At 52.3% G+C, this 27,004-nt stretch overlaps 2 protein-coding genes across 5 annotated transcripts; both read right to left on the bottom strand.

Annotated features, from left to right (window-relative positions):
- Positions 1-443: 443 nt before the first annotated feature.
- On the bottom strand, positions 444-7,832 carry CENPA (centromere protein A). Of its 4 annotated transcripts, none has more exons than XM_070428388.1 (5): positions 7,539-7,832; positions 2,746-2,903; positions 2,165-2,242; positions 1,709-1,799; positions 444-1,326 (listed from the first exon to the last, which is right to left on the bottom strand). In XM_070428388.1, the coding sequence occupies exons 1-5, from the start codon at positions 7,669-7,671 to the stop codon at positions 1,250-1,252; spliced, it is 537 nt and encodes a 178-aa protein (XP_070284489.1). In that variant the 5' UTR covers positions 7,672-7,832; the 3' UTR covers positions 444-1,249. The 4 variants fall into 4 exon arrangements, with proteins under 4 accessions (XP_070284489.1, XP_070284491.1, XP_070284490.1 ...); XM_070428390.1 differs by having other exon boundaries at positions 1,239-1,326; positions 1,709-1,861; XM_070428389.1 differs by lacking the exon at positions 444-1,326 and adding an exon at positions 1,342-1,592.
- Positions 7,833-14,302: 6,470 nt separating this feature from the next.
- On the bottom strand, positions 14,303-26,726 carry SLC35F6 (solute carrier family 35 member F6). Its single transcript, XM_070428387.1, has 6 exons — positions 26,519-26,726; positions 18,650-18,722; positions 17,742-17,913; positions 17,277-17,489; positions 16,462-16,572; positions 14,303-15,192 (listed from the first exon to the last, which is right to left on the bottom strand). The coding sequence occupies exons 1-6, from the start codon at positions 26,593-26,595 to the stop codon at positions 14,723-14,725; spliced, it is 1,116 nt and encodes a 371-aa protein (XP_070284488.1). The 5' UTR covers positions 26,596-26,726; the 3' UTR covers positions 14,303-14,722.
- Positions 26,727-27,004: the final 278 nt, after the last annotated feature.

Below are 27,004 nucleotides of genomic sequence, written 5' to 3'. Positions count from 1 at the left end.
GGAATACTATGCTGCTGTTAAAAAGAAGGAACTCTTACCATTTGCAACAGCATGGATGGAACTGGAGAGCATTATGCTAAGTGAAACAAGCCAGTCAATGAAGGAAAAATACCACATGATCTCACTCTTTCATGGATAATTAAGACCATTACAAACTTTTGAACAATAATAAATACAGTGGCAGAGCTGCCTCAAACCGATTGTCGGACTTCAGTGGTAAGGCCAGGGAGGGTTGGGGGACAGGAGGGAGGCTAGTAAGAGATCAACCGAAGGACTTGTATGCATCCATATAACCATAACTAATGGACATAAGACACTGGGGGGTAAGGGAGGGCAGGGGCTTGTCAAGGGTGGGGGGGGGAAAAGGACACTTATGTAATACCCTTTGTAATACTTTTAGCGAGAAAAAAAAAACAAAAACAAAAAAACAAACAAACAAACAAACAAAAATATACATGTATGCCGTTAACAGTAACTTTGCTTTAAGCTTTTTTCATTAAAGAATTATTTTTATTTTTATAATCTCCCCACAAAGAAGTTATGAAAAATACCCGTCAATACATTGAAAAGTCACTTTAAAATCCTGGGATGAAAAATTCTAAATGTGTTGCATCTTCTGTGATTTACAAATAACAGAATTCTGTAAGATAGAGCTTCCGAATGATTTTGACAGACATTTACTAAGAAGAGTCAGAACATTTAACTTTAAAAGATATTCAGTTTCCACCCCAACTGAGTTTTTGAGAAGTTGCATTTGTTGACAATTTACCACACGCCGACTCCATAGCCCAATGGCCTGACATTGGTACATGGCTCAGTACCAGTGCCAGGCCACTGGGCCATAGAGACAGAGTGTGTGGCTCTTCATCAGTACCTGCTGCCGCCACCAATGAAGTTAATCTGAAGGACAAGGAGTTATAGGCTCCCCCATGCGACTGGCTAAAGTGTTCTTTTCTTATTTTTTCCCTTATGTGTTAAATAGAAGTAAATATACATATGGTAAAAAATGTAAATGGAGGGGGGAGGGACATTTAAATGGTAATTATCAACAAAACTGATGTCTTCAGAATCACTAAGTAGTCATGTGAGCAATTTATAAACTGAAGTCAACCTCAGAGTCTCTATCTGAAAGTGATTCTCAGGCCTCTGGAACCATGTTGATTTTCTTATATGTGACCTTGTTGCAGAGGAGAGCCATGAAGTTCTTTAAAAAAAGCCAACAATTACAAAACCAACATGCACACTCTGCTCAGAGACGGCAAGTCCAGGCAGCATCCCGGACCCCATGGATCGGTCCGGCTCCAGCCAGGGTCCCTGGTATCATCCCTGCAATGAAGAAATCACATTTGCTAACAAGGCATTTTCAAAAGTAAGAAAACCTTCTTTTAAATCAAAATGAGGTTGTCTGGTCCTTATAAGACAAAGAGGCTTAATTCTGACAGAAATTTGGGTCATCTGGTCATTACTTAATAGAAGAATATCTTTATTTAACATTGTACAAAAGGGCACGAGCCACAGAGTCCCAAATACTCAAGGTAAAACCAGGTCAAATTTTTTTCTCGAGAACAAAGGGAAGGCAAGAGGGCAAGGACCTAAGGAGGAGAAGAGAAATTCCTTCAGCGCAACTCCCACCTCCCCACTGATGAGAGGCTGGGCGCTCCGTGCCCCAACCCCCCCCCCCCCCTCCCGGTGAGCTGGAAAGGCTTACAGGGGCGGGGCCGGCACCTCAGCCCAGCCCTTCCTGGATGCCTCGGATCCTCCTGGCCAGCTGCACATCCTTCGGGAAGAGAGTAACACGCCTGGCATGTAGGGAGAGGAGGTAGGCGTCCTCAAAGAGATGTACTAGAAACGCTTCTGCTGCCTGGGGACGGAAACAGAGGTGGACTGACCTAGCGGGGGGCACAGGCTGCTTTTTCCTGGGGGCCTGCTACACTTAGTCTGGGGGGGCTCCAAGGACTAGAGGGAAGGCTGCTCACAGAATGAGCCCCAACTGCCTGGGGATTCTGCTACTGCCAGGCCAGATCCTGCCTCCAAACCCTGTGTTCTTGTGGCTCTTTTCCTGGAGGCATGAGTCAGCGCGACACTCCACAGCCAGCCCTGGGGAATGCCGCACCTGCCTCCCATCCTCAGCCCTCACCCCACTGTACCAGGGCCCTCTTCTTACCTCTTGGAGGGCCAGCAGGGCATGGGCTTGCCAATTGAAGTCCACACCTCGAGTGAATTTAACACATATTTCTCTTACCTGTGAAGGGGTGGAGAGGGGAGGCAAAGGAGAAGGTGAGTGGGGAGGAGCAGAGAGTAGGGGAATAGAGACTCCAGGGAAGATAAGACTCTCCGTGAGTCTCTGCCAATCTTCATTTCCTTTATACCTTCCTAGTCCTTAATCTTTGGACCTAAGGAGCAGCAGGTATCAACTCCTGGGAGCTTAGGACTTGGCATGTCTCTTACTGGCAGTGGGCGGAGGAGAAGGCAATCTCCCAGCGGAGGGCAGGGATGAACAGGTGGATGATTATTTACATAATCAAAGAACACAGTTTCAAGGGGGGTGGGGTTGGAAATTAATCCCATAATTTATTGGAAGGTACCCTTGGCAGGCTCATGTTTTTAGAAAATGAAGAATCCCCTACCAAGTTAGAGAAGAGGTCCCCTGGCCATTTGGGCAACAGACGATAGGGTCCCCAATACTGGGGACATTTAAGGAAAGGAGGCAGCATGGGGGTGGGCGGGAAGCCCCCTGGAGCTCACCAGGCGGCAGAAGGGCATCTTCCTTAATAACAGGTGTGTGCTCTTCTGAAGATGTCGGATCTCCTTCAGAATCAGATGTCTCCGGCGGCCAGGTGGGCGACCAGAAGGGCGACCAGAAGGGCGGCCAGAAGGGCGACCAGGTAGACGGGAGGGAGTGCCTAAGCAAAAGAGTTGAGTCAGCCCTGGCTGGGTAGCTCAGTTGGTTAGAGCTTCGTCCTGAATCACCAAGGTTGTGAGTTCAATCCCAGTCAGAGCACATACAAGAATCAACCAATGAATGCACAAATAGCGAAACAACAAATAGAAGTTCCCCCCTCTCTCTCAGTGAAATCAGTTAAAAAAATAAAAGGGTTGAGTCATGCATGGGGTGAGGAGCAGTAGAAAACAGGTGCTGCCTCGAAGCTTGGCTGTCAAACTGTGTAATTGCTAGACGGTGTCCAGCCAGTGTGGCTCCGTGGTTGATCGTCGACCTATGAACCAGGATGATTCCTGGTCAGGGCACATGCCCGGGTTGTGGGCTCGATCTCTAGTGGGGGGTGTGCAGGAGGCAACCGATCAATGATTCTCTTTCATCTTTGATGTCTCTCTTCCTCTCTGAAATCAATAAAAATATATTGAAAAAATTGCTAGGTCATAAAATAATCCACAAAAGCAGGGGCTTGGTCTATTTTATTCACTGTAGCTATCTTCAGTAACTGGAAAGCAGCAGGGAAGTGCTAAATAAATACCTGTTAAATGAATGAATGCCCCTTTCAGGGTATGATCTTAAATGCCAATTCTCACAGGCAGCCTTTCCTGACTTCCACCCCTTTCTAAACTGGTGGGCCACCTCCCTCCTCTGGGCCCCACAGTACTCTGTGCCTCTCTTCTGACTCTCCCACCTCGATGGGAAACCCAGCTACTTTGTTTTTAGGTCTTTTTGGGGGAAGCTGGAAGGAATCTGAGAGAGTATCCGGTGCAGTTCTCTTGCCTTGGTTATCCTTAGGCCCAGAGCTCATTAGTGGCCAGAGTGGGCCCTCTGAAGTGGCAAAACTCAGTACCAATGCCAGGCTGCTGGGCTAGGAGTCAGAGTGTGTGGCTCACAGCTTAGTTCCAACAGCAATAAAAAGAAATCCTAAAAGAAACATTCCCCAGAGTAATAAAAAAAGTCAAACTCTCTGATCAGAAATGAAAAACACAGGAATACAAAAACTAATTTTTTTCGAACTCTTGTGTTGAAGAGGAAACATAATTGAAATGAGTTATTTAGAAATTAATAAACATAAAATTTACATATCAAAACTTATGAGATACAGCCAAATAGTACTCGAGGAAAATGTATAGCCTCAAGATCTATTTATTAGAAAACAAGACCATTTAAAGATAGCTGACCAAAGCGCTCAACTCAAGTGTTAGGAAGAAAATAAAATAAGCCCAAAGAAGGTAGAATCAAAGAAATATTCAAGACAATACAATAAATCAAAAAGAGTCAAACAAAAAAATAGTATTGCTGCTCTAAAAACGAAATCAAGGACCAATAAAGATAAACGAACCTCTGATAAGTGGAACGAAGAATAAAAACAAAATGACCCACAAAAACATTCTGAAGGATAAACTCAGTTTCACAAATGTTACTCAAGGTGCAGCCAAGAAAAGAGGCTCCACACCAAGTGGTTCAATAGAAGGGATTTGACGCAATGAACTCATCACAAAGGTTGAGAAAAGCTGCAAGCAAATGGGGCCGGGGAGGCAACCCAGAGATACCTTACGCCACACGACTGGCGGTGGAGACTCTATCCCTGGGTGGGGAACGTGGGCCAGAACAGCAGAGCAGTGTCTAGGGGATGGGTGACATTTAGGAGAAAGAGGGAGGCACACACCCAGGAGGCAAGCTACTGGCATCGGCCTCCTTCCTTACCAGCAGTCAACAATCTCCTCACTGGAGGCAGCCTTTGATAGAAGACACAGCAGCCACAGGACACAACGAAAGGTCACCAGACAATTCAAGAAGGCCAACGCCACGAGAGGCACGAACCACACTCCACAAACTAATCCCAGAGGAATCTGAGCTCGTCGACAAAAGACATGGAGACTATTTTTTGTTGTTGTTAATCCTCACCCGAGGATATTTTTCCATTGATTCTTAGGGAGAGTGGATGAGAGAGGGAAAGACAGAGAGAAATATCCATGTGAAAGAAACACATCGATTGGTTGCCTCCTGCAGGAGCCCCAACCCAGGGCCGGGGGGATGGGGAGGAGCCTGCAACCAAGGTACATGCCCTTGACCGGAACAGAACCTAGGACCCTTTGATCCGCAGGCCAACGCTCTGCTCATTGAGCAAAACTGGCTAGGGTGAGACCATAAAAAAACAACAACATATATATATATATATATATATATATATATATATATTTTTTTTTTTTTTTTATTTATTTTTTTTTATTTTTTATTTTATTGATTTCAGAGAGGAAGGGAGAGGGAGATATAGAAACATCAATGATGAGAGAATCATTGATCAGCTGCCTCCTGCACACCCCACACCAGGGATCGAGCCCCCAACCCAGGCATGTGCCCCTACCCAGAATCCAACTGTGACCTCCCGGTTCATGGGCCAATGCTCAACCACTGAGCCACACCTGCAGGGCTGCCCTTCATCTTTAGATCAGAAATAGCAGGGCACATGTGCAGAATGCCAGTGTAAGGAGTTTGGATTTAATGCTAAGTGTAGGTGGAGAGGTTAACAGAAAGCTCCTGGGAACGTAGGAGAAGAATATGACCAAGAGCCCTCGGAGGAGGAGTGGCTTTTGACGGGAAGGGGGACACCTAGGTTCTCTGCTGTGAGAAGATAAGGGGAAGGCAGTCTGGAGGCTTCTATTTCCTCAGCGAAGCATGAGGCAAGGTCGGCATCAGCTGAGAGTGAGATGGGGCTCTGGAGTTGTAGCAATTCGAAGAGGAAGAAAAATGTATGCAACCGTCAGTGGGTAAAGGAAAAGCCAGATGGCCAGACCAGCGCCGTCAGACTGCCAGAAAATGTGGGGTGTAATAATCATCCAATTTAGCCAGGAGTAGAGAGATGTTTCTATATAGGAAAAAAACAGCAAACATCATACTTAACAATATTCCCGTTAAAATTACGAACGAGCCCTAACCGGTTTGGCTCAGTGGATAGAGCATTGCCTGCGGACTCAAGGGTCCCAGGTTCGATTCTGGTCAAGGGCATGTTCCTTGGTTGCGGGCATATCCCCAGTGGGGAGTGTGCAGGAGGCAGCTGATTGATGTTTCTCTCTCATCAATGTTTCTAACTCTCTATCCCTCTCCCTTCTTCTCTATTAAAAATCAATAAAATATATTAAAAAATAAAATAAAATTACAAACGAGACAAAGATGGCCAAAACACTGCTCTTATTTCAATACTAGAGGCATGGTGCACGGATTTGTGCACATTGAAAGGAAATGAATTAGAAGGTGGTCAGCAGGGTGGGACTGGGTGAGATGGGCCAGGCATGGCCTGGAGCCAACCTCCCGTGGTTCCTGCCATGGTTCCTCCTTGACCGGCCGCACCTGGGGTGGTGCCAGGGCTTGAAGGGCGTCTGTGGAGTGAGCAGGGTCCCTCAGGCAGGTAGGGTCCCTCGGCCTGGCCGCGGATATCTGGCTGAAACAGGCAGTCAGACATCCCCCAAAGGGTCCTGGAGTGTGAGGGGACACTGCAAAGTTGCTGTTGCTCGGCAGCTCCTGTGTTGAGTGTCTGCCCCCTGGTGATCAGTGTGCGTCATAGCTACTGGTCGGCTAGCCACATAGCCTTTTATATATATAGACTAGTCTCAAGGCCTCCCTAATACAATAATAAATAAAATGTATACAAATAAAAAAGATTCAAAAGTCATTCTCTGCAGACAAAATAAAAGCCTAGCTAAAAATTTCAATTAAGCAACTAAAAGACTGTTAGGATTAACAAGAAAATTCAGCAAGTTGGCTGGGTGCAAAGGTTATTTATATTTAGGAAAGAAAAATAAAACTCACATTCACAATGGCAACATCTATAAAGCCTCTACCATATACTTTTTTCCCCCACGCTGCTCGTAGCTATGTAGCAGAAGAAAAGGGAAGCAGTGATGGCAAGACACAGGCAGTGCGTCTCTCCTCCACCAGGCAGATCGGGAGGACCAGGCCAGTCCTCCTGCGCACACACCTCCCAGAGGGAACCAGGTGAGAGCCCTGCTTGAGTTAGGGCACAGGTTAAGGCCCAACGCAGCCACTCCAGGAAGGAAAAACAAAACAAACCGAGCAGGGAACCTTCTGATAGAATCATTGTTCGAAATAGTCACAAAAAGGAACCAATAATTTTGCAACTTAAAAAAGCACAAACATCGACGTGTAGAAAACCTGTGTCCGCCAGGACAAGCTGTGTGACCTTCAAGTTAGCTGGCCTGTCGGCGCCTCAGAGTTCTCATCTGTATAATGGTCACAACATGACGTTGAGCTAATTCACGCAACGAGTTAGCACAACGCCTAGTTAGGGGTAAGCACTCAATCAATGCTAGTGTATCATGAAAGGTTGGCATTAGGCCAGGTCTTTCTCCTCCTCGGAACCACCGTCCCCAGTCCCTCGCGCGGCTTGGAACTGGGGACCTGCTCCGAGCAGATGCTGCCAGGCCTGCGGACCAGGAGCCGGGAGATCGGGCTGGATCCCGGGCTCAGCAGGCGGGCCTCGGTGTTCTCGTCTGTGAAATGGGCACGCGGAGCCGGCCGCGCCCAGCTTATAGACGGGCTGCAGGGGGTCCGGCTCGGAGGGAAAGGGGCTGCGGCCGGTTACCTGAGGGGGCGCCCCGCCGAGGAGTGGCCGGGGCGGCGGGGGTCCGGGCGGCGGGGGTCGGGGCGGCGGGGGCCGGGCTCGCGGGGCGCCTCCTTGGGGTGACGGCCTTGCGGCCCCGGCGGCGCGGGCCCATGGCCGACGCGGAGGGTCTCGGTCCGCGGCTCCTTCCCCGCCTGCTGGATTCGGGGGTTGAGGCTGGCGACTGGGAGGTCTGGGAGCGCCCGGGTCGCGTGCGCCCGCGGGGTAGGACCCACGCGGAACGCGCTGCCTGGGGTTCAAATGGCTCGCACAGCCGATCACCGCCGGCGTTTTTTAAAACCGAATCCTTCGACTCCCAGTGGCTGCCTCCCGAGCAGAGCGACCACGGGGGCAACCAATGAGAGCACAGGCCTGGAGGCTGACGGCGGCAGTGATAGGAAGAGGAACGGGGACGTGGAAGATCGACGGTCGGATCAGCCAATGGACACTTGAAGAAGTGAAAGGAGGCGGGACTTTCTACCTTCCTCTACTTGTTTGTAGTGATGCTGTCAGACTCGTGTCCTCCGGTGCCCTCTGGTGGACAAAGGAAAGCTCAATTCTGGAGGTGGAGATGAGTTTGCAGAACGCGTTTCTGACAAGTCACTTTGCTCAAACGTTTTATGTTTTGCTCTATCTACCCAGAGACGGCGTTTAAAGATGAGGAAACAGACCTACAGAGAACGTGACAACCCCCTGTCGCGCCTGTGACCCTCCCGGGAACACCCCGCGAATATGACTCACAAGCCAGTTTAACTGCATGTTCTTGATAGTTCGGGATCTGTGGATAGGGACAGGCGGGACCTCAGCACTATTCTTGGGTCACACTCTCGGACATTACAAAAGAATTGTCCCAGGGAAACGTCACCTTCCTTCCTGTTGCGGATAATCCGCATTCAGGCCAAGTGTAGAACTGGGTAGTGAGAATAAAGGGGATTTTACTTTCTCCGTTTTCCTTCCTTGCATTTTCTAAATGTCCTACAGTTAACACTTACTATAATCAGGAAAAATGTCATTACAAAATTAGCGATTTCACAGAACCCTTGTTCACTGCTGGTGGGAATTTAAAATGATGCAACCACAGTGGAAAAATAGGATGGCAATTGGCCCAACAGTTAAACGTAGAATTAGCATATGATCCAGCAATTCCACTTCTGGGTATATACTCAAAAGAATTAGAAGCAGGGCCCTGGCCAGTGTGGCTCAGTTGGTTCCATTCCCAGTGAGGGCACATGCTCAGTATTGCCAGGGTGTGTGCAGGAGGCAGCCTATCCATGTTTCTCTCTTACATCTATGTTTCTCCCCCTCTCTCTCTCCCTTCCTCTCTAAAAAGAAAAATCAATAATAAAAAAAGAATTAAAAGCAGAGACTTGAAAAGGTATTTGTACACATAGCAGTGTTATTCCCAATAGTCCAAAATGTCCCAATGGATGAATAAACAAATTGTGGTATATACATACAATGGACTATTATTTAGCCTTAAAAAAGTAAATTCTGACACATGCTGAATTCTGGGACAGAAATCCCTCATTAAAATTTTTTTGTGACAATGAAAAAGGGTGATTTATAAACTTTCATGGCTACATAGGGAACTCCCTGCTGACGGCAGGTTTTGAAGGGATATAGTCAACAAAAGGCCAGAGGGGCTCTAAACCCAGGCAAATACGAAAGAATATTGATCTACAGGCGGGTTAAGGAGGTGGACACATTTAGGAATGCTGAGAAGCTCGCCTTTTTATAGGTAGCCAAGGTCTTGAGAGGTAACGTGACTGGTCCACGGTCACCCCGTTGAGGTAGAGGCAGGGCTGGGGACACACTCTCTGACTCCTGATTCTGCTTCTCTCCCCTGCACCAGGTGACCCTCTGCTCCAGTCCCCTGCCCATCCTCATTAGGGGTCAGGGCTCTGACCTCATGGAGTGTTGTTTGCTGCAACTATGCTGAGACCTTTGGACAAAGTGAAAGCAAACAGAACCACTTGGCAGGGCCCTACATTTCTGTCCGGTGGGCAGGTTCCAGTGAGAGGAGTGGAGGGGCACTCCAGGGCCTCAGGCTCCCCCAGGACCACTCTGTGATGGGCAGGGACTGCTGAGTTCACTACAATACAGATGGTTTAAATTACATTGTGTTTGAACTGATGTTTGCAGAAGTCTATCAGTCAATTCTGATTTGGGGGTTCAGGGTCTCCATGCCATTCAGGGCCTCCTTACTCCATTCAGAACAGTAGTGCCCCAGCTAAGACATCCCCTCCAGCCCTCCAGACTCAGCAGCAGAGTGGAGATCCCATGCACATGGCAGCATGACACAGCAAAGCTCCTCAAACACACCCTCCAACAGGACAGTGAGCACGCCTCTGGGGATTGGGAGGGTACCTACTGTCAGCATGAATTCTCTTGAGGCATCTATTCTATCCTAGGATCTGTGTGAATTTTATTTTTTAAAATATATTCTTATTGAGAGGAAGAGATAGAAACATCAATGAGAGAGAATCATTGATTGGCTGCCTCCTGCATGTCCCCTACTGGGGATCCAGCCAGCAACCCGGGCATGTGCCCTTGACCGGAATCAAACCCGGGACCCTTCAGTCCGTAGGCAGATGCTCTATCCACTGAGCCAAACCAGATAGAGCAATCTATGTGGATTTTATATTCCACTCCACGATGGTGTGTACAATAAAACGTTTTCTCCCCTCTGAGCGAAGCTGATGGTTCATGGGCAAAGAGCACATGATACAGGGTGCAGATGTTTTATTGAGTTGTACACTTGAAACCCGTATGGTTTTGCAAACCAATGTCACCCCAATAAATTCAGTAACATAAATAAAAGCTGATGCCCCATCAGCAGGGACTTCAGTGCCCCTGACAGACCACCCTGGCGCACAGTGCAGCCTTCCATGACACCCCACTGTGCGCTGGCCTGCACAGTCCTGGTGTCCGGGTACAGGCTCCCGGATGGGCAAGGGCCGAGCCAGGCTCTCTGGCTTTGCCTGTCACTGGCTGTGACCTTGGGACGTTCCTGCCTCTCTCTGAGCTTCAGTTTCTTCATCTGAACAATGGAAGATGGTCTGGGTGGTTTCCATGCTTTGGTACATGAGAGCTTTTCCATCCAACATTCTAGAGGCTGCCCCAGGAACGCCCCAATTGCCAATCCTTCCCTCTTTAAGAAAATCCATACTGCTAATTTCCCTTTTCTTTTTTAACAGAAAGGCTGAAACAACATCCCAAGGTTGGTTGTTGTGTTTTTTTTTTTGTTTTTTTTTTTTTTTGACAAGGCAGCTGTAGTCCCCAGCACCCTCGCTCTCCATTTCCTTCTTCCTGTGACACACACTGTGTCCGGAGCTGCCCAGGGGCCCCTGGGACTCAGGGCTGGTGGGAAAGAAAGACCCTCTTCTCCCAACAACCTTTAATAACCTGCTGGATTCCCACACAGCCTGAGGGTTTTACTTGTCAAAGATCCCTTCCCCTAGACTTGATTTTAAGGACGGCATTTGCTGTTTTATGCTCGAGCTGCTCAGGAACATGGTCTGAGGCCCCTGAGACTGCCAGGGAGTGAGGAACGCTGGGATGGAGGGCTGCTCGGCTCCCTGGGGTCCCGGATGCCAGCTCCCTCTCTTTGAGGGGGCTGAGTGGGACCTACTGGGAGGACACCAGCTCATGATGTTTCTATCCCAGCCACAGAAAATTCCCCCAAAGACCCCAGAGAGAGACCAGTATGGCAGGTGGGGCTACAGATTTGGAATCAGATCTCATGACTTAAACACCTGCTCCATGAGGAAGTCACTTAACCTTCCCTGACCTCGGTTTCCTCATCTGCACCCACCTGTGCAGGCTGTTATGTGCTAGCACGAAAGTTAAGCACTTCACAGAAGGCCTGGGATGCCAGCATTACTCTGAACGGGCAGGATCCTGGTCAATCCATCACCCTGCAGGTGGGCTGAGGGCCAGCTATGCTCTAGATCCCAGCCTGTGGCAGGACCATGTGGCTACACGGCCAGAGCCCACGGCAGGACACCGGTCTTGCCAAACAACTGATAATTTTGGGCCTCAGTTAAAATGGAAGGTGCAGCGTTCATAAAAGCCGGTACACCAAGGGCTACCTGGAACTCCCCTGCAATCTCTCCCAGGAAAGGGAGCCCTGAGGGTGTGTGAGCAAGGGCATCTGGGCACCAAAACAGGCCTGGGGGAGGCCCTGTGGACAGAGGGAATTCCCAATGAATGGGCTGTCACTCCTTTCCCAGGTTGGTCAAAATCACAGGCCACAGAATGGGCCCAGCTGGGGTTGGGAGGCTCCGAAGCCACAGGCTGACACCATCTGCTTTACAGGACACCAAGGCCCAGAGCGACTAGGCAAGGGGCTGGGAGCACAGGCCGAGTTAGCGAAACCTAAGGCTCCAGACAGAGCTAGGGGATATCTTAAACGTTTTAAAAACGGAGCACTTAGGAGAAACCAAGATGGCGGCATAGGTAAACACTGGAAATTGCTGCCTCGTACAACCACTTCAAAAATACAACTAAAAGACAAAACAGACATCATCCAGAACCACAGGAAGTCTGTCTGAGTGGAAATTCTACAACTAGAAGGAAAGAGAAAAGCACACTGAGACTCAGAGGAGGTGCAGAAGTAAAGTGCAGAGGTACGAAGGCACAGGTGGAAAGGGCTGGCAACTGAGGACACGGTTGTCTTTTTCAATCGGGCGGGAGTCTCAAGCTCCCGATGGCCCTGGACTCCAGTTCCAGGCGAGTCTCTGGGGACCCAGACTCATACAGGGAGAAACTGGACTGTCTGGCATCGGTCGGAACTCAAGGGCGGCTTTCTCTCAGAGGTGCTGGCAGTGATTAGATTACCGGGACACTGAGAGGCGGGGCCTCTTAGGGTAGGACTGAGGATCTGCCATAGCTGTTTGCTCCGCCTTGTTGATTCCCTGAGACCCTGCCCCACCCAAGCTGTGCGCAGAGGCTTTTGCATATGAAAGGCCTGGCCCTTTGCAATCTGAAAATTACCTAACAAACTGCAGCTGGGTCAGAGAGACCCAGAACATCCAAAAGAAGGCTCAAGGCCCCACAGCAACTTGCATTGCTTCACAGCTGGGCCTCATCTAGGCACCTCCAAACTCCAAACAAAGAAGAGGAATCTGCAGATCTCTCCATAGCTCCTGCTGGGTAGCCCCTCTAAATTAGCACCTCCTTAGAGATCCAAGAGCCAGTGTACCCAGTGGTCAGAGTGGGACCATCCAGATTACAACTCCTCAGATCCATAAGGGACACACTCAGGAGGCAAGACTCAGTGAGCACCAAAGACCCACTGAAGCAAGTCTTGCCCCAGAAGGGTGTCTCCAGCACAGTTCTCCTACTGCAGACACAGCTGATTCTCACAGCCAATTGACCTGGAGGTAAATTCCTCCCAGTGACACCAACAACAATCAAGGCTTAACTACAACAAGACTGTGCACACAGCCCACAAAGGGGTGCACCAAGAGTGTCCACCTCAGGTAATTGGGGAGGCTGAGCCACTGGGCCCTAAAGGACACCTAGCACAGAAAGCCACTCTATCAACCAAAATGCGGAGACAAAGAAACAGGTCACAAATGACAGAAATGGAGGAAAGGAAACTACAGGATATAGAGTTCAAAACCACACTTATAAGGTTTTTCAAGATTTTTCTAGAAACCGCCGATAAATTTAGTGAGACCCTCAAGAAATCGAGTGAGACTCTCAAGGATATGAAAAAGGACCAACTAGAAATTAAGCATACACTGACTGAAATAAAGGATATTATAGAGTTCCAACAGCAGACTAGAGGATTGCAAGAATCAAGTCAAAGATTTGAAATATGAAGAAGCAAAAAAAAAAAAAAAACCCAACCGGAAAAACAAAAAGAAAAAAGAATCCAAAAATATGAAGATAGTGTAAGGAGCCTCTGGGACAACTTCAAGCGTACCAACATCCGAACTATGGGGGTGCCAGAAGAAGAGAGAGAGCAAGATATTGAAAACCTATTTGAAGAAATAATGACAGAAAACTTCCCCTACTTGGTGAAAGAAATAGACTTACAAGTCCAGGAAGTGCAGAGAACCCCAAACAAAAGGAATCCAAAGAGGACCACACCAAGACACATCATAATTAAAATGCCAAGAGCAAAAGACAAAGAAAGAATATTAAAAGCAGCAAGAGAAAAGAAGTCACTTACCTACAAGGGAGTACCCATACGACTGTCAGCTGATTTCTCAACAGAAACTATGCAGCCAGGAGGGAGTGGCAAGAAATATTCAAAGTGATGAATAGCAAGAACCTACAACCAAGATAACTTTACCCAGCAAAGCTATCATTCAGAATTCTAGGTCAGATAAAGAGCTTCACAGATAAGAAAAAGCTAAAGGAGTTCATCACCACCAAACCAGTATTATATGAAATGCTAAAAGGTATCCTTTAAGAAGAGGAGGAAGAAGAAAAAGGTAAAGATGTAAATTATGAACAACAAATACACATCTATCAACAAGTGAATCTAAGAATCAAGTGAATAAATAATCTGATGAACAGAATAAACTGGTGAATATAATAGAATCAGGGGCATAGAAAGGGAGTGGACTGACTATTCTCAGGGGGGAAAGGGTGTCGGGGGTGTGGGAAGAGACTGGACAAAAATCGTACACCTATGGATGAGGACGGGGGCGGGGGGGGGTGGTAAGGGCAGAGGGTGGGGTGGAAACCGGGTGGAGGGGAGCTATGGGGGGGAAAAAGAGGAACAACTGTAATCTGAACAATAAAGATTTAATTTAAAAAACAAAACAAAAAAACAACAACAAAAAAAACGGGGCACTTAGTTCTGCTTTGAATTTGCTCACTGACCTCTCTTCTCTGGAGGATAATTTTAGTTTGATGAGAAAACCCTCGGGGTGTTAGTCCTGCAATTCCACTGCGTGGTTTCGCGTTAGTGCTGCTCTGGTGGCCTGGGTGAGCTTGGCGTGGTCACTGCATTCAGGCCTGGGGGACGTGGTGACAAAGGAGGACCTGGGTGTCCTGTCATCTTCTGTGGTCTGGGGGCCTGTTCTGGGGGACTGTGGGGAGGGACAGGGCGAGGCCTTGGGGACAGGGAGCTTGAGGCTCACAATCCTGTGTGGCCTCAGCCTCAGGGTGAACAAGGTGCATCCAGGTGGCAGCAGGCCCGCAGGAGCTCAGCTGGCATCATTGATGAGAGTCCGAGAGGGATCCAGCAGGCGCTCTCGCTCGCCCTCCTCTGCTGGGGACTGGCCGCGGGCCAGGCGGGCCAGCAGCGGGCGGTGCAGCCCGTTGTAGAGGGCAGTGCCCATCAGGAGGATGAGGAAGCCGAGGATCTGCAGCGGGTGGAAGGCCTCCCAGCCCAGCGCCAGGCTCAGTGCCCAGATGACGACGGTCCGCAGGCTGTCCAGCACCATGCGGGTGGTGGCACTCATCTCCTTGGTGACGCTGATGCCCGCAAAGTTGAAGAAGGCGATGCTGCTGATGTTGCCCAGCAGCGCCAGGGCGATGAGCGGCTGCCGGCCCACCTGGCAGAAGGCGTCCAGGGCGTCCTCCAGCATCCCTCGGGGGTTTCCGCTAAAGGAGCCGGCAGGGATGTAGTACATGGGCACCAGCAGCAGGGACAGGATCACGAAGCCAAAGAGGCCTGGGGAGAGAAGGGAGCACGTCACGCTCTCTGCTTGGCCCCGACTCCCACTCCCAGCACATCGGGGCCAGCAGGCACCCCCTCATCTCCTGCCACCCCGTCCTCGTGGCCCCCACACCAGGGCCTTCCTCGCAGGACCGAGAGCTGTCCCCTCTCATCCGGAGTTCACAGCGGCCACTGAATGGGCTCCAGCTGCCCTTCTCCACGTTAACCCACATTTTCCGACTACACCAGGAGAAATGCATTTTACATTGCGGCCAGTGTATGCATGCACAGGCACACACACACACGTGTGCTTTCACAGAACAGCAGCTACTCTTACAGTGTGCAATGCTCTCTGACTTCTCAATTCCAGTCTATTCGTTTAAAAAAGAATTGCTGGCCATCACCACTACGGTGCCCACGAGTGTGGAAAACCGCTCTCATTCAGCGTCACTGGCCTGTGATAAGGAGCTGAACCAGAATGTAAATCAATGCACCGCTTCATTCAGAAAGTCTGGCTAGGGAAAAAAGGAGCAGAAACAGAGTATGCTTAACAATGTCACTGATGTAGTTATGAACATTCTGCCATAGCCCTCAGCTCACCGTGGACCAGGCACAGGGAGCAACCTGACGAGGCCACAGGCCACATTTGGTAGCATTGCTCTAATCCTCCCTGCCAGTTTCATATTTTTAAAGCATAATTTTAATAGTTATTTCCCTGCTCAAAAACCTCTGGTGGTTCTTCCCTGCCTGTCACTTAAATTCACTTGCCTGATGTTTAAGGTTCTCCATATGAACTTGACCTGATCATTCTCCCAACATCAAACCTGCATCTCGCCCAAACGATTCCTCACTGGGTTGTAAACTCGGGTCCAGCTCCCCATGTCTTTGCTCTGTCTGGGGTTCCCTCCTTCCTACTCTGCCTGTTGAAATTGCAGCTCAAATGCCACCTTCCCTGACCCAAGGCGCTCAGGTAGGCTTGGCAGGTGCAACATCACTTGAGCACAGGTGGCCCGAGCTCAAACCACTGCTTGGTCACTTCTTGCTGGTCAGCGCCCCTAGAGTGAGGCTCACAACTAATTCATCTTCAGCCTCATCCTCCCTGAGCTCCTGGCCATGTGCACGACGTACGTGGCGAAGGGAGGAAGGAAGCGGGGCAGGATGCTCACCTCTCCCAGTGGTCCCTGGCACCTGGACCTGTGCTCCTACATGTGCGTTCACTCCACATGCTACCCTTCAGTGTGCCCCCCAACCAGCGCCCTCCCCCCAGCCCCTGTGCTCACTCACCCTCCGTGCCAACTGCCCGCAGAGGGTGCACATTGTGTTTGTAGACAAACTTCTCCTCGAGCACCATCTGGATGGAGACGATGATCTGGGCCATGATGATCAGCAGGTCCCCTGTGGGAAAGGACCAACAGGCCAGGGTGAGGGAGGCAGCGAGCCAGAAGGGGCTGTGGGCAGGGTGGTGGGCCCAAAGCTGAGGGAAGACGGCCCCCAAGGGGACAGAACAACAGCCCGTGACTTTTGCAGGACAATACAGTTCACGAGGCATAGTCATAACATAACTAATCTGCTGGCCTCTGGGGGGAGGGGGGGTAAGTTGGTAAGGCAGCACCTCACCCCCTCTGGGCTGAGGTCCCAGAAGGCCTAGAGGCCTGCAGAATGGGGTAAGCAGGTCTTTTGAGCACAGGCGTGGAAACAAACATTCCTGGTTTAATCCTACCTCTGAGTGACCAGGGTGGTCACTTCATTGTAGAATGGGCTGCACTGCTTTCTTTCTGGAGTAAGTGCTCAATACATGTTCATCTCTCTCCTCCCCCAAATCCAGCAGTTTGGGTACAGACAGGTACATCACAGCACATGCTCTCTGCTTCCTCTGACCCCTGGTTCCTTATCTACCCATTTCTCATGCTGCTTGGGCCTCTGGCCTCCCCGGCACTCTATTTGCCAACTTGAGAGCAGGTGCATGTCCACAGCAGCGGGTCCCCACAGGCCCACCCAGGGCTTGGCATGCAGCAGAGCTTGTAACAGCTCGTTGATTGGCTCTGTGCTGGGCTCCTAGAGGACAGGAGGGAAGCCCCTGGGTCCCGACCCCGCTGCACCTGTGATCACTTCGCTGAGCTTGTGCTGATCGTCGTGCTTGCTCAGGAGGTCGGCCAGGCCCACGACCACCAGCCCCGCGATGGTGGCGAGGATGCCCAGCCACTGGCTCAGCACCAGCCTCCGCCCCAGGAAGGCCACTGAGAACAGGCCTGTGAATATGATCACTGCTCCCCGCAGCATCTGGAAACTGGAGGCGCTGGTCATGTTCAGGGCTGGGAGAGGAGACACGTGACATTAGTTCCTGAGAGTCAAGGCTGTTTGTCCGCTGAGGTGTTCTCAGGGTGAAGACATGACTCCCACGTGGTATGCGCTCAGTGAATCTCGGGTGAGCGTGTGTTTGTGAAAGTCTGTGGGAGAGGGCCGGGGTGGTGAAGATGAGCTGGGGTGGGAGTGGCTGTTTCATCAATGGCCCCCTTGGGTCATGGGCTTCTCTGAGCCCTACTCGGCCTGGCCTGGCTACTCACCCACATACATGATGCTGGTCCCGGTCATGTCGCAAAGGGCTGGGGCCAGGAAAAGAAGGGGGTTGAAGGGCTGCTGGGGATCCATGCTGGCATCTGAGTACCTCGCGGCTCTGCACCGGAGCAGGTAGAAGGCAGCCAGGCAGGAGAACTCCCCCAGGAACATGCCCACCGCCTATAGGGACAGAACCCTAGGAGTTTAGAGCTGGAGGGATGGTCACCTTCAACAAAAATATTTTAAACATAACCTTTCTTCAAACAGGAGCTTACCTATAACCCCAACACATAGAATTGGCACAAGCAACGCTGCTGTGTGTGGGAGGCCAGAGACTGCCGCCTGGGTCACCCCTCAGCCCCTTGAACATCTTGACACAAACCCTAAGGCTGTGTAGAGCCTTGTCTGAAAACCGCTGATCTAGGCCAACCCCTGGTCAAGTTCTAGATGCATAAACAGGCCCAGAGAGGCTCAGGAATTTATTTAAGGTCACAGAGCAAGTTGCTGGCAGAGCTGGGCTGAAATCCGGGTCTCCTACTTCCCTGTGGAGCAATAAGGTGCCTCCTATTTATGGTCCCTGTCCCTGTGGGGTCTGGGCTCCCGATGGATGGAGAGCAGGTTTTGCCACGAGGGTTGATGTTTTCCAAATGTGTCCTGACTTAGAGGTGGTGAGGGCTGGCCTCACGGTGCCCACTCAGGCCTCTCACGGAGGACTGTGCCCTCTGCTCCCTTCCAGGGCACACACACTCGAGCCTCTCTTCTGGGGAGGGAGATGTGGGTAGCTCTCCTGGGAGCAGGGGGAGACTCCACCCCCAGCACTGGAAACAGCAGGGCCTCCAGGGCCAGGAGGCCTGGGTGACAGGAGGTGGGGAGGATTGGGAGGTGGGGAGGGTTGTGGGGAGGGTGGGGCAGGTACCTGGAGGAAGGGGTGCTGGAAGCTGTGCTCCTTGCTTCCTCCGCAGCCCTGGGCCACGAAGTTGTCAGCCCACCTGCAGCAGAGAGAGAAGGTCAAACCCTGTAGCGCAGCGGGTGCCTGAGGACAAGCTCGCTCCTCCCAAGGCCAAAGGCCATACTTGGGGGACTGGGCCCAGAGTGGGGCTCCCTCTCAAAGGGGCCAGTCTCCACGCAAGGAGTCTTCATCTGGGGGTGTGGACAGAATGTGGGGACTTGAGAACCTTTCGCTGAAATGTCATGAACCTCTAACTGAAATTAAGCTTTTCCTCAAATTCTGAACGCGGCATTGTAGCACTGGGGCTTTGTCACAGAAACCACAGCTATTCTCACGACCCCACGAGGGTCGTTGCGGATGCTGGGAAGTATCATCACACTCATCACTGCTCCAAATTTATAGTAATTAGGCCCACTGTTTACAATTTTATGTGTTAAGAAGCATATAGACACATTACTATTCATGAACTTGTCCTTTTAATGTTCTGATAACTTCATGTCAGCATAATTGGCTTTTTCTGTGATCCTCAGTCTTTTATTTGCACATTTTAAAACATTACTTTAGGATTCACCAGATTATCAAAGAGACACACAGCACAAAAATATCAGGAGTCACTGGTCTCCAAGGGCACTTGGGCCTGGGAAATGCCGCCTGACGCAGACACCTGGTCACCTTCCTGTGACCGGAAGGCTTGGAGGGTCTTTCCAGTGCAGACTCGAAGGCAGATGGCAAGTGCTCGGCACCAGTGAGCACCCTGGCAGACGGCATAACTGATTATGGCTCGCTTCCCCAAAGAGCCCACTCAGGCCCAGAATCCTTCACGGCCCAGGGCGCTGGACAGCTACCACCAACATTCGCATTGTCTGCCGTCTGTGCACTGAAGTTCCGTCCTTGAGTTTCATTTTTGCTGGGCTTGGTTGTGTCCCTGTGGTCTAGTCTGATCTCTCATTTGAAAGCCCTTCCAAGATTTGGGGACTTTTCCACCTCCTGATTGTTCTAATCTCCTGGCTAAACAGCCCAGCCCTTCCTAACCTCTCACTTCCCTGGCTGCTGGCTTCTGGAAGCACGCTGGCGGGCCAGGCCTGGAACCAGGGGCATGTGATCTGGCCCAGACTGAGCCTGGAGAGACAGTGACCCCTCTCTCACGTGGGATGCCCTGGTTAGTTGACACGACTGTCTGCTGACTCTAGTTAGTTGACACAACTTGGACTGCGTCATACTGCTGACTCAAGTCACTCAGACCCAGGGCTGCTTCCTGTGGGCTGCTGGCCGGCTCCCTCTGCAGCACCCACTGAAGGCAGAGGCTGTCTCTAAATGGAGAGATTCAGGACTTCTCCCAAAAAGTTGGTCAAGAGCAGCCACACTGCAGTGCCCAGCCTGACTCCAGAGGCATCCTTGCACAAGCAGGGGAGCCTTCTGCTTCCTGTGCCGCCCCCAGAGCTACAACCCTGGTTGTGCCAAGCAGTTACGAGTCTGGGTTTGACACACATCCTGGCCAGCCCTGGCTTCTCTGTGCCCTGAGTTTTGGAAGGGGAACAGGAAGGTCTTTCCCACAGCCCAGGACAAGGGCACGATGCCCGGATGCTGGCAGTGGGAGGGCAAGCTGAGTGGTGATGGAGCTCCTGGTCACCCGGGAGGGCAGCCCAGGCCTGTGAGGGAGAGACCACGTCTACCCAGGTATCTGAACACATCCCAGGGCGAGTGAGCAAACAGGGCTAAGGCCACCTTATCTCACAGAGGGAGACCCCCACCCACTCCCCGAGATGGGGGTGAGAGGGGCAGTTAGGAGGGCTCGTGGTTCTTGGGAATGACGAGGCCCAAAGGAGAGCTGCAGGGTGGGGAGAGGTTCTGATGTGACTGGATGGGAAGGCAGAGAGGAATCCGGGTCAGGGGACCGGCTACAACCAGTCGCAGCACCAATGGAGGAAGGCAGCCCTCGCTGCAGAATAAAACCACCCGCTCTCTGGGGTCTCATTTCTGCCCGATCTGCTACAGGTTCTGGCTCTTGGGTCCCCAGGGAGGGAAGGACATGGGACGTGGGTGGGGGCCACAGACAGCTGTGGCTCAGGGCAGGCATGGTTTGCAAGCTGCTCGCTTTTGCAGAAGAGCCCCCTGGGCGGGTCTGGGGGAGTGAGACAGAGGAGAAGGAGTGAAGAGGTCAAACTTCACCCAGGGCACAGAGCCAACTTCCCCGGACGAACGGAGCAGGTTGGAGAGGCGGGAATTCCTGGGGCTGGAGCCAGGGCTCCTCCAGGAGGGCTAAGGGGGGTCCTGCCAAGTCCATCAGGTCAACCAGAAGCTTTGGCCACGGCAGGTATGGAAGCCCTTCCTCATCCAGAGCAGAGATTGGCAGGTTCAAGATGACCACTCACATCTGTCTCACTCTCTGGTTCCACACTCACTGTCACTTAGAGTGTAAGTGCAGCATCCGGCAGCTCCCACGTCTCTGTCCCCTGCTCCTGGCACATCACTATACAGAAGCTCCAACATTTTTTGGTTGAATGAATGAGACTTCCAGACCCCTCCAAGCAAGCAGGCAGGTACTAGGTGCAGTCCAGAGGCAATGTTGCATCAGTCCCAATTTCCCACCTGGTCTGAGGTGCCCCCTGCTGGTGGGACAAGCTGGGCCCAGGGTGGGGCACTGCGTGGGGAGCTGGATGCAGGGTTGGTGCTGAGCTCCTCCCCTCCCCCACCTCCACCCTAAAGGGCTGTCTTTGCTTTCTCCCAGGGGTGGGTCTGCCTGAACAGGTTGGAGCTGGCAGCATTCCCAGCTGGGGAAAAGGAGTCTTTTTGTATCTGAGGGCCTGGGGATGGCTTACAGCCCAAGGGATTAGGTGTCATCGGGACAGGCTGCCCTGCCCAGGCTCTCTTCAGCCCGGGAGGAGACCAGGCCAGCGAACACTTTGAGAGGAATTAGGCTTCACATCCTGGCCCTGAGACAGACCTCAGTTCATTGTGCAGGCACAGGAGGGCCTCAGTAGCCCAGAACAAGAGCCAAAATCCAGCCCCAGTCCATCTGGGGATGACAGCAAAGACCCTAATGTGGGATAGCTCTTGGCTATTTGCACATCATGTCACTAAGATGTTTTTATAAATACAGGGTTCACTGAGTACTGACTTGGTGCCAGGACTGTGCCCAGCACTTCCCAAGGGTGGTCTGCTCGAAGCCTCACAGGGATCCTCGTTTTACAGACGGGGACTTCAAGGTGTGGGTGGAGGGGTGGAGAGTTAACAACAGGCAGTTAACAACAGGCCCAAACCCATGTGCTGACATTCACATTCAGAAAAGGCAACAGGCTACCTGGAAAGCTGATTTTGAGTTTCATAGGCTGGACAAGTTACAGTGTTCTTATCTATAAAATGGGGATAATACTGCCCTAGCCGGTTTGGTTCAGTGGATAGAGCATCGGCCTGTGGACTGAAGGGTCCCAGGTTCGATTTTGGTCAAGGGCACATGCCCAGGTTGCGGGCTTGATCCCCAGTAGGGGGTGTGCAGGAGGCAGCCGATCAATGATTCTCTCTCATCATTGATGTTTCTCGCTCTCTCCCTCTCCCTTCCTCTTTGAAATCAATATATATATATATATATATATATATATATATATATATATTTTAAAAATGGGGCTAATACTAATGAATTGTCAAAAGTAATAAATAAGATATGTAAGACCGGTACATGGCAGGTGGTCAATCAAAATTCTTTTCTGCGCCTTTTCCCTTTCCCCTTGATTGAGGAGGAGCCACCGCCCCTTGTGGTACGCCAGGCTCTGCTCCCGCCTAAAAGCTCTGAAAGAGCATCCCTCCTCCGGGGAGCATCCTTCCTCCGGGGAGCATCCCTTCTCCGGGAGCATCCCTTCTCCAGTAGCGCATGCTTTCTCCGGGAGCATCCCTTCTCCGGGAGCATCCCTTCGCCGGGAGCATCCCTTCTCCGGGAGCATCCCTTCTCCGGGAGCATCCCTTCTCCAGTAGCGCATGCTTTCTCCGGGACCTACCCTGCTGGCTGAGGCTGAGGTGGCTGGAAGGGCCTCAGCTACTGCCCCAGCAGTTCCAGAGTTGCAAAGAGGGTGAGAAACTCAGCCATCATCTCACAAAGCTCCTATTACACAGACAGGAACTCAGGGACCAGAGAGGGCTGAGGAGCACAGGCCCGGGAAGTGCCCAGAAGGGCTGGTACCCAGGAGTCTCTCTACCTCCAGTTCCGAGCCCTCTCCTCACACTTGAGGTTCTCCTATCACCTGCTTATTCCAGTTTCTTTCCACTCCCCTGGCTGAGGTGGGGAAGGGGTTCAACTCTGCAGATGGGTCCTCCATTCTCTGTAGATACTGTTTCCAGGGGGAAAGCCATGTCTCCAGGGCAGGAGGCCGGTGGGGACCCACCAGGGTCAGGCTGAGGCCGCATGAGCAGGTGTCTCTCTTAGAGTTCCCTGGGCCTCGGCAGGCTGGGGTGGGCTCCCCTTGATGAGGGTGAGTCACTATACATGGCCTTGCCCAGTCAAACTCAAAGCTCAGCATTCTGAGAGGCGAGCGTATCTATGTGTGTATGGGTGGGTGGGGGAGGGGTTGGGCTGAGATGAGGAAGTGGCTGCCCCAGACCGATTGGCTGTGTGTCCATTCCCCACAGAATCTCTGCCATTTCCTCTTGAGTTCCCGGCTTGTCAAGCCCAGTGAGTCAGCGCCTTTCTCCCACAGAGGGATCTATAGAAGGGCCCAGGGCTTCTCCACTCTCCAGGGTAACCTGGCTCAGGTGGTGATAAATGAGAATGAGCCCTCTCTAAGTAAATCAGAAAATCTTCCTCAGTAGATTTTACCTGTGTCTGGGAAAAGGTGGAAGTCCCACACAAGAGAGAGGGACTTTGGGGTACCGCAATTATAAAGGAATAGGACTGGACCATAATGCTGAGACCTAGGTTCTGGTCCCTGCTCTGACCCAGCCAGCTGAGACACCAAAAGAAGCTTCTCTTGGGACCTCGACTGTAAATTGTGGGGGTTAGAATGGATGATTTCTATGTTTCTAACAACTCCAAATGACCCCCCAAAATGACTAGAGAAGTCCCCAGCCTCGTCCCATGTTGGTGATTAAGAGCACGGATTCTAGAGTGGACTACTTATATAAAAGCCTAATATGCTAAGTGTCCGACTGAGTGGTCGATGACCAGTCGTTACGATGTGCACTGACCATGAGTGGGCAGATGCTCCAACTGGTATAGGTTAGCTTGCTGCTGGGGTCCAGCCGATCGGGATTGGGTGAGATGGGGCCGGACACGCCCTGGAGCCCTCCCTCGGTCCCTCCCCAGCCACCGGCCCTGATTGGGACTGGGCAAGATGGCCCTGATCGCCCTGATCGCCAGCCAGGCAGAGGGCCCCCAGCTGTGCATGGACTTTCATGCACCGGGCCTCTCAGGGAAGGAGGCTCCTGAGAGGTACCCCATCAGGCTACAGGGCAGGGGGCAGGATCAAAGGTTGGGTCCCCACCTGGGAGCCTCTCTCCTACAGCTCAAGGCAAGGCCTCTGGAGGCTGGGGATCCTTTGGCTTCCTACCTGACCGGTTTGGAGCTTTTAAAGGAAGGAGCTGAGTCAGCACCGTTTAGCCCTGGAGGAACTGGGCAATCTCAACTGTCCTTGGGGACAGCAGCTGGGCAGACCTACAGCCACTCTCTAAGCCAGTGGTTCTCAACCTTCTGGCCCTTTAAATACAGTTCCTCATGTTGTGACCCAACCATAAAATTATTTTCGTTGCTACTTCATAACTGTAATGTTGCTACTGTTATGAATCGTCATGTAAATATCTGATATGCAGGATGGTCTTAGGTAACCCCTGTGAAAGGGTCGTTCAACCGCCAAAGGGGTCGCGACCCACAGGTTGAGAACCGCTGCTAAGTGGTTGCCTGAGGTCTTGGCTGGAGCTGCGGATGGGCCACTTGTTCTGCTGTGAGCAGATCCTAACTTGAGGTGGGGCCCTCAGGTTGAGTCTCCCTTAGAGCGAAGGCTCACAAAGGAGTGACCTTCAGGAGGCCGCAGGGCTCAGGAGACCAGCCTGGGAGGGACAGACACAGCTGGCACAGAGGGAAGGTGGGCCCCACCCAGAGCTCCACTTCCTCTGGAGAAGGGAGGACACTGTGATTGCCAAGTGGGTACACGTCTGCCTCCTCCACCCCCGGTTCTAAGCCTCTCAAAGGCAGAGACCTTCTCTGTCTACCTCCCTGAGTCCAGACGGTGCCTCATACACTGGAGGTGCTTTCCACACGCCTGATGAATTGAATGGGATGCTTTTCTCCCAGACCTCTCTTCGGGGGGGGGGGGGGGGGGGGGGGTGTTTCTCACATCACTGATGTCATGTGCTAGGAGCAAAAGCCTCCAAAATGAATAAGACATGACCAGCCCCCTCCTCCCAGGGAGCATTGGCCAGAAGGTGACTGGGGTGACTCCTCCTTGCTCTGGAGCCTGACTGGGAGACCACTGTCCACCATCCTCCACGTGCACCTTGGAATCGGTTCAGAGAAAGGCCAGGCTCTGCGTCCTGGGGCTCCTAGATGGTGAACAGAGGGAAGGAAGGCCCTGCTCTGAGGTAGGGGCAGAGAAAGAGGCAAAGAGCTGCCAAGAGAAGGGGCTGCCTCCTGGACCCCCGTCCTCCTCGCACATTACAGAGGGTGGTTCCTCAACCGCATGACAGCCCTGGGTGCTCAAGCCCCAACCTTTTAGGGCAGTGATGGCAAACCTATGACACGCGTGTCAGAGGTGACATGAGAACTCATTTTTTTGGTTGATTTTTCTTTGTTAAATGGCATTTAAATATATAAAATAAATATCAAAAATATAAGTCTTTGTTTTACTATGGTTGCAAATATCAAAAAATTTCTACATGTGACACGGCACCAGAGTTAAGTTAGGGTTTTTCAAAATGCTGGCACGTCGAGCTCAAAAGGTTCGCCATCACTGTCCCAGGGCCTGTCCCCACCCTCCCACCAGCACCGCACCCTCACACATCACAGCTGAGCTGCCCCCTTGCACCCCTTGTCTGGGTTAATGGCGCTTCTGTTCTCCAGGCAGCCCCTGGAGGGATCACTGTCTCTTGACCCTGTGGGTCAGCCTTGTGGCTTCTCCCGGTCTCTCCCACTGCACTGCCGCCTCCTGGTCCCCTCACCTGCTAGGCAGCAGCCTTGGGGTGGTTGTCCCTGCACCAAACTACCCTTCACCTTGACCACCGGCCTCATCATGTCACTTTCGGCACCTCACTCCCTGCTCCGAAGCCCCGCTTTGATTCTGGGATAAAATCCCGCCCGGACACTAGCTGTTTGTTAGCCTACTTTCACCTGGCCTTGCTGTCTCCTGCCGCGATGTCCCAGCCGCAACCCTTCCTCCGTGAGGGCTGCAGGGCTGCCCTTCTCGGACCCTTCGGCCCGCATGGCCTCCGCGGTAGCTCGCGAGCACCGGCCTGGGGCCGCCCCGACCCCCTCCCAGCTCCCCCACCGCCCCGGGAGGGCTGGGCCTCCCCGCCGGCCTTGGAAAGGGGTCCGGGGGAGGAACAGTTCCAACCCTCGGTCGTTTAAAGAGGGAACCGAGGCGCGGAGGTGGAAGTGCCTCGCAGGATCGAGCACACGGCGAGTCAAAGCCGGTGGGGTCCCGCCCGCCGGGGCACCACCCGCCCCGCATAACCCAGGCCCCGCACCTCTGGGTGGTGCCTGCACCGAGTGAACCGGCCGGAGACACTGGGCGAGCGGGTGAGGCCGGGAGAGGACAGCGGAGAGGGGTAGGCGGGTAAGGTGGGGGGGTGGTCGCCGGCGCCCCGCGGCCGCGGCAGGCCCGGCGGCGCCCCCGCCCTCCCCCGGCCCGGACTCACTTGGCCGAGAGCGTGTTGATGGAGCCGGTGACGAGCATGAGCCCGGCCAGGAACAGCTGGTACTTGGTCCAGGCCATGGCGGCGGCGGAGGGGGGCGCGACGCTGCAGGGACCCCCGCGACCTCCACGATCCCTCGACACGACAGCCCCTGACCCGGTCACCCTGGGGTCTCGGGCGCTAGCGCTTCCGGGGCCGGGCGGCACGTGACTCGCGCCGGCCCCGCCCCCTGACCGCTGGCTCCGCCCCCTGAGCTGGGCGCGCCGTTTCCCACAGGGTGACAACGACAAGTCGAGGGGCCAGGTCTCCCCATTGATCAAAGGAACTGATGGGACGGCGCCATGAGGGTGCATCTTGGATGTTGGAGCGTTTGGTAAACCGTTTGGAGAAGCTGAGCTGAATGATGTCAGCGGCAAACTACAAAGTGTTCCTGTCCGGCGTGGGAACCTCCTCTTCACATGGAACCCAGGGACCTCCTACCGGCCTGGG

The sequence above is a fragment of the Myotis yumanensis genome, unplaced genomic scaffold (genome assembly GCF_028538775.1).
Source record: "Myotis yumanensis isolate MYYU_CA2020_CCGP unplaced genomic scaffold, mMyoYum1.0.hap1 SCAF_11, whole genome shotgun sequence".
NCBI lineage: Eukaryota > Metazoa > Chordata > Mammalia > Chiroptera > Vespertilionidae > Myotis > Myotis yumanensis.
This window is presented reverse-complemented; position numbering and strand designations above follow the sequence as displayed.